Genomic DNA, 7,824 nt, shown 5'->3' with positions numbered 1-7,824 from the left:
GATATGCATTGCCTCATGGTAAGTAAATGTTCTTTGTAAATCCTATAAAAATACATATATTAACATTACCTATAAAAAAATGACAAGAAATGGGTTAAAATGGCTATTGGTTGATAAAAGTGGCTCACATGCCAATGCTGAAAGTAAACAAGGCTTGCACTGCTCACCTAGAAAACAAGAACGTGATACACAGCAAGCAGGCTTCATGGGATATAAGTAAGAGTGCAGAGATTTATAGTTCATAGACATTATCTCCTTATGTTCACATTTAATATGATTCTTGCTGCTCTACTGAGCAGCTGTAGAGCTGGGACCAAATCTTATCACTGAATCGTATCCCTTCACTGAACCAAATTAAGATCTATCTTGCGAGGTAACTGTAACTAACCCTCAGAGCCACTGCTGTCCTTTTGTCTAAGATCTGTGGGAGTTTAGAGGGTTTAGAATATGTTCCTGGACTTTCAGTAAGCTCTTCTTTCTTGTTTGACTAAATCTGTATTATTTCAAAAATGCTAACTACGCCGCACTAATCTTTCGGGTTGCTTGACTCGGGTACAGGTGGAACTGAAAAGTTTATTAACCGAGCTTCTTGTTTCCCCATCACAAATATTTATTAGGATACAATTTAATTACTGATCACTTTGCCTGAAAGCTATATTAATGGAGCTCTGTATTAATGTGAACTAATGATGAAAAATCACCTGTCTCTATTATCCATTTAATAATTTGTCTCCATCATTTAAAGCAGTGCCTCACCACCTCTCACTTTCAGCCAATGTTACTGTATGCATACATAAAAAAAAGATATTTTACATAAAGTATTCAAAGTATTTACTGAGGTGCATCTGTTAGTATTTGTCAGCTGTGAACTTTAAAAGGTTAAACCTGAACTCGCTGCAAAGCTGTTGGTCCACATTTTTCATCTATAATAATTCATACATTTACAGCTTAGGAGCTCAAGTTATTTCCTCTAATCTGGGAGGAGAGTATTTAGCCACAGTTGAAGACTGAGGGTCACAGGAGGAGGAAAGCACCAACTTGGTTGTAGGACAGGTAGGAAAATACACCTTTTCAGGTAACAGGGGTAAAGTCTGAGCTTCTGTAGGGTAAAAAAACAACAAAAAAACAAACAAACCAAAATGATCTTTCTAATGGACCTCCAGATGATGCTGCTGGATGTCATTTACTTCATCCTGAGAAATTCTTTGCGGGTTATCTTGCCTCCATGCACCAAGCCCATTGATGGCGAGCTGGTGCTCATAACCGGATCAGGCAGTGGCCTGGGCCATCTCTTTGCTCTGGAATTCACCAAGCAAGGGGCAGAAGTGGTGCTGTGGGACATTAATAGCAATTCCAATGAGCAGACAGCCAAGCTGGTGCATGAGATGGGGGGAAAGGCGTACACCTACGCAGTGGACTTAACCAGCCGGGAAGATGTGTACCGCAACGCAGAGCTTATGAGAAAGGACCTTGGCCGGGACGTTACAATACTAGTGAACAATGCTGGAGTGGTGGCTGGGAAGCGCATCCTAGACTGTCCTGATGAGCTGATTGAGAGGACTATGAAAGTCAACTGTCATGCTCTGTTCTAGGTGAGAACTCAATGTTTAAAATCAAATGTATAGAAGACATTTCCCCAGTCACATCTGAAGCAATGAAGCTTCTTATTTGAGTGGTTTAACAGTCCAGATTTACTTCATCTTTCCAACTTTCTTGTTAGCTGGATATACTTGTAGATGCCAGTGTATCACAAAATTTTAGATGCTAAGCTTTGGGGCTTATCATAGCTTCTTTTCTTTTCTTTTTTCTAACTTGATTATCCAGAGCAATACTGTGTTTTTTATGAGTATGGTCAAAAGAAAATGTGTTCCTGTCTAAATATGCAACTATCATTGCAAACTACTGATCAGAAATCAATCAAGGTCACTAACCATGCACATCCAGAAGATAAATGCTGAAAGTTAATCAGCTGTGAAAATGCCAAACGCTGGAACAAAAGGCAGAATGGTTTAGCAGCACATCACAGACAATACGCATTACACAATCAAATCATAGCACATCTTTGGCCAGTAACTTTTACCGACTAAGAATCAGAGAGCTGGAATTCTTTCTTTTGGATTTCATACTGGATAATCTTTTTACAGTCGGCTGTACACAGAGCATGTTATTGAGGGACACTTGAAATGTAAAATTGCTTTGCGTCAAGAGCATTATCCCATTCACCCTATGGACTAGCAAGTTTGACGTCAATCCTCTTATTAACAAGGTGCTTGTGCAACGTAAGCTACACATAACCTACACATCGAACAGTATTTAAGTCACATTTAACAACACTGCACAGTTTGTTGCCTCATTCCATTTTGCTGCTATGACAATGCATGTTTGTCTGGTTGTTCCTATGTGTGGGCCTCAGACAGTGAAGGCTTTCCTCCCCCAAATGAAGGCCCTGAATCACGGACACATCGTGACCATTGCCAGCGTCCTCTGTCTCTTCAGCACAGCTTGTGTGGAGATGAGCCAATGCAGGAGAAATACCGCTACAATAAGTCTATATGAGAATATAACTAATAAGAATATGGCAGCTTTATTATTGTGTTTTACACTGTTCTCTCACAAAGTCCCAAAATCAAGTAACACATTAAAATGCATATAACGGCACTGGCAGTCAAAGCAGGGCTGGCAAATCACAAATAATGAATATTCAGCATCTTTAAAAGCAGCGTGAATAAGCTCTGATGGATAGATTTTCTTTGTGGTAGGATTACTGTGCCAGCAAGTTTGCTGCAGTGGGCTTCCATGAGTCTCTGGCCCACGAGCTGCTGTCTGAGGAGGTAGAAGGAGTGAAGACAACCCTTGTGTGTCCCTACATCGTGGACACGGGCATGTTTGAAGGCTGCAAGATAAGGTATGCCAACATAATAATCATATACAGTTAAGGTCCAAAAACTATGGTGAGTGAAACAATTTTCATAAATTTGGCTCTCTTTCATGAAACAGTGACGATGTGACAAGAGTGCAGACTCAACCTTAAATCAAGGCATTTAACTAAAACATTGCATTAACTGTTGAGGAATTACTGCCATTTTTATCCAGAGTCCCCTATTTTCTGTTAATTGGAAATATCACTGAAGACAACAAGGCTATTTTTCTGTAATTCTTTATTTCTTTTCCTTTTTTCCCATTAATTAGATGGTAAAAGGTCTAGCGTTGACTCTCGAGGTAGTATTTTGAATCTAGAAGCTATATATGTGAACAAGTAAAAGAGAAATTAAAAACAAAACAAAAATCCATCACAGGCCAACTCAACAGTTTGGTACACTCAGGAACATTAAAATAAGATAAAACACACACAGGTTTATTTTTTAGGTTTATCTCTATCCATCTATGTAGAAGACTACAGCAAAGAGAAAATATAGAGTTCCCTAGAAAGTATGAACAATTCATCACCCTCAGCAAGAGCTAAATTTTGATCTAATTATTAGTTACTGTTAATCTCAAAGCATGTCTGTGTACTGTCTTCATCCACTCACCCCCAACCGGCCGCGGCACTCGCTGATCCTGGTTCTGCTGGAGGTTTCTTCCTGTTAAAAGGGAGTTTTTACTTCCCATTGTTGCCAAAGCGCTTGCTCATAGGAGACCATATGATTGTTGGGGTTTTCCCTGTTTTCTTTGTATTACTGTAAGGTCTTTACCTTAGAATATAAAAGTAAAGGGTGTTGTGATTTGGTGCTATATAAATAAAACGGGACTCATTTGAACTGAAAATTGAATTGAACTGAGAATTTAATTGGTTATTAAAAATTAAAGGTCTGTATTTCAGTTGTAGCTTGCCATGTGAAAAATTATGAAAACTGTGTCACTGACAATCCTAACATGTTTACTCCTAACTCTAAATTTATTTTGAGTGTCATAGTTTAGACACAAACAAGGAGAGTTTAGTCTGTAGACCTGAATATACCTCACTCACATACACATACAGACTGATCATTCTTTGAGGGTCCATCATACAGGAAGTGCAGAATTATTAGGCAAATGAGTATTTTGTCCACATCATCCTCTTCATGCATGTTGTCTTACTCCAAGCTGTATAGGCTCGAAAGCCTACTACCAATTAAACATATTAGGTGATGTGCATCTCTGTAATGAGAAGGGGTGTGGTCTAATGACATCAACACCCTATATCAGGTGTGCATAATTATTAGGCAACGTCCTTTCTTTTGGCAAAATGGGTCAAAAGAAGGACTTGACAGGCTCAGAAAAGTCAAAAATAGTGAGATATCTTGCAGAGGGATGCAGCAGTCTCAAAATTGCAAAGCTTCTGAAGCGTGATCATCGAACAATCAAGCGTTTCATTCAAAATAGTCAACAGGGTCGCAAGAAGCGTGTGGAAAAACCAAGGCGCAAAATAACTGCCCATGAACTGAGAAAAGTCAAGCGTGCAGCTGCCAAGATGCCACTTGCCACCAGTTTGGCCATATTTCAGAGCTGCAACATCACTGGAGTGCCCAAAAGCACAAGGTGTGCAATACTCAGAGACATGGCCAAGGTAAGAAAGGCTGAAAGACGACCACCACTGAACAAGACACACAAGCTGAAACGTCAAGACTGGGCCAAGAAATATCTCAAGACTGGTTTTTCTAAGGTTTTATGGACTGATGAAATGAGAGTGAGTCTTGATGGGCCAGATGGATGGGTCCGTGGCTGGATTGGTAAAGGGCAGAGAGCTCCAGTCTGACTCAGACGCCAGCAAGGTGGAGGTGGAGTACTGGTTTGGGCTGGTATCATCAAAGATGAGCTTGTGGGGCCTTTTCGGGTCGAGGATGGAGTCAAGCTCAACTCCCAGTCCTACTGCCAGTTTCTGGAAGACACCTTCTTCAAGCAGTGGTACAGGAAGAAGTCTGCATCCTTCAAGAAAAACATGATTTTCATGCAGGACAATGCTCCATCACACGCGTCCAAGTACTCCACAGCGTGGCTGGCAAGAAAGGGTTTAACAGAAGAAAAACTAATGACATGGCCTCCTTGTTCACCTGATCTGAACCCCATTGAGAACCTGTGGTCCATCATCAAATGTGAGATTTACAAGGAGGGAAAACAGTACACCTCTCTGAACAGTGTCTGGGAGGCTGTGGTTGCTGCTGCACGCAATGTTGATGATGAACAGATCAAAACACTGACAGAATCCATGGATGGCAGGCTTTTGAGTGTCCTTGCAAAGAAAGGTGGCTATATTGGTCGCTGATTTGTTTTTGTTTTGTTTTTGAATGTCAGAAATGTATATTTGTGAATGTGGAGATGTTATATTGGTTTCACTGGTAAAAATAAATAATTGAAATGGGTATATATTTGTTTTTTGTTAAGTTGTCTAATAATTATGCACAGTAATAGTCACCTGCACACACAGATATCCCCCTAAAATAGCTAAAACTAAAAACAAACTAAAAACTACTTCCAAAAACATTCAGCTTTGATATTAATGAGTTTTTTGGGTTCATTGAGAACATGGTTGTTGTTCAATAATAAAATTATTCCTCAAAAATACAACTTGCCTAATAATTCTGCACTCCCTGTAGAAGGCTAAATCCAATTTTGCTCTTAAACGGACAAAAAAATGTCCTCAAATACTCAATGACACAACTATGAGTCTATTGCTAATGTTTCATGTTGCTTGATATTTTAAATGTTCCTTGATGTTAGGGAGGAAGTGGAACTGCTCCTGCCCCCTCTGGAGCCCCAGTATTGTGTTGAGCAGGCTATGAACGCTATCCTGGTAAACCAGCCATTAGTGTGTATCCCTCGCCTCACCTACCTGCCTGTTCTTTTCAGAGCGTGAGTCTCACAACCTTCACATTTTCCAGATACTAAATAAAGATGAATGCTTTTCGAAAATGTCCTTTTCTATCCATTTTCAACAGCTGATTACGGTATTTAAGCTTCTACTGTCTTTGTTCTTTTTCAGGTTGTTGCCATGGGAATCTAACGTGACCACTTATCGCTTCATGGGTTCTGACAAGTGCATGTACCCCTTTATTGAAACCACGAAAAAACAAGTGACAAATGGCTCTGTTGCAGTCGCCTAGTCATACATTTTTACACAAAGAAACAACTTTAGGAGTACAAATGTTAACAATACCTTCAAAGGTATTTCAAAGGGTCCACAATACATCAGACAGGACAAAAAAAAAAGAAAGAAAAAAATGTGGGTTTTGTGAACAACAGGCCAAATTGTCCATCTGCAGCCATGACTCAGTCAAATGGATATAATAAAACAGACTTTACATTTTCAGGCTGATCATTTGGAAGTCTGTACTGGATGACAACTCAGCCAAGTAGTCATCAGCCTCCAAGAAGATTTCAATAATGCTCATATGAAATGTAAAGTGCCCTTGAAATGTTTTCACCATAAATCTGTGAAATGCCCAAACAGTGATTAAATCCTACACTGATCCAAATGGGAAAGCTTCTTTAATAGCTGTTATGCAATCCTCTATACTCTGTTATATTCACATATAATAAAATGACCTAAAACAACACCTACAAATGCTGTTAGAACACAGCAAGCGACGCGTCTGGTGCATTGTTTTCCTGTAAAGATCATAAACTGTAAGCAAGAAAAAGTAAGTAACACTGCAAAAGGGGAATTTTATTAATCTTTCTCTATGTAGACCAAGAATAATAACTTTAATAATAATGTGTCTAGTATTTATGACGTATGACTTACATATAAAAATATGTAATCAGAATCAGAATTGTCAGAATAAGAACTGTCCCTTCTAGAAAAAAGATGCTTAGCTCCACTGACTGAATGCTAATATGGACTTTTGAGTGGAAAATTCTGGACAAACTGCACTTGCAGATCATGCATGTATGAGTGCACGTGTAGTTTACGTAGCAGAAGAAGGCTAAAAAGTATTGCTAATCTCACAAGACAGAAGTGTCACTTCTGTCTTGTGAGATTAGCAATACTAATCACAGTCACTGGACAAACATTCTCTAATTTTATGCAAGTGAACGAGTATGACTAACGATGAAACATTTCCTGCAGCACAATGTGGTGTTGTAAATGTCTCTGGTCATAATTCCCAGAATGAGCTCTTGTTTGTGCACTCAAGGAAGAACAACTGAAAAGTCTTGGATGAGAAGATTCAGATCATACACGTTTGTTTTTATGAAGCAAATATTTGGTTATAACGCAACAAACGATTGCGTACGATACTGTAAAACTAACCCTGAATTCAATTAGCAGAATCAATATTTATTCAGATATAGATTTACTGTAATGATACCTTCAACCACTGAATGGGACATTAAAGGTGCAATAAAAGCAATTTTAAGTATTTTCTATAAAAATGTTAGCAAGCTATAGCCATGTTTATTGTAACCTCAGTTTCCTGCTCATAGTGTCTTAGTCTTCTGTTGTCGTAGCCCATCTGCTTCAGTGCTCCATGTGCTGTGTATTCAGAGGTGTCTTTGACGCATGCAGAGCGATCCAGCGTTTTCAATGGAGCAAATGTTTCATCAGTCATCCAAGTGACTTCTTCAGTCTCAGCAGCGTACAGGTTGCCGAGAACTTATTTGCACAAGCTTAGTTTCTTGATTTGCATATTAACAATCATGAAACTAAGCCCATGGCTCATTGTTATGCAATGGTGCTAGTTTTGGTCATTATGCAAATGCACTGTTTATAAGGTTTGGGAAACCTGCAGTCAGCTGGGACTCAAGATGTCATTTGGATGAGTGATTAAACGCTCCTCTGACTGAAAACGCTCTGTTGTCATGAACAGAATCAACTTTCAGGCAATATGTTCAGACGTGATCATCTGC

General features: G+C 39.2%; 1 protein-coding gene across 1 annotated transcript; it reads left to right on the top strand.

Moving 5' to 3' along the window:
* Positions 1-1,105: 1,105 nt before the first annotated feature.
* rdh20 (retinol dehydrogenase 20) lies at positions 1,106-6,454 on the top strand. The gene is given in 5 exon segments (XM_080301739.1): positions 1,106-1,592; positions 2,414-2,510; positions 2,758-2,905; positions 5,698-5,829; positions 5,960-6,454. Coding segments are annotated over 5 exon segments (951 nt in total). The 5' UTR covers positions 1,106-1,139; the 3' UTR covers positions 6,081-6,454.
* The last annotated feature ends 1,370 nt before the right edge of the window (positions 6,455-7,824 follow it).

This window comes from Astatotilapia calliptera, chromosome 5, assembly GCF_964374335.1.
Source record: "Astatotilapia calliptera chromosome 5, fAstCal68.1, whole genome shotgun sequence".
NCBI classification, from domain to species: Eukaryota; Metazoa; Chordata; class Actinopteri; order Cichliformes; family Cichlidae; genus Astatotilapia; species Astatotilapia calliptera.
This window is presented reverse-complemented; position numbering and strand designations above follow the sequence as displayed.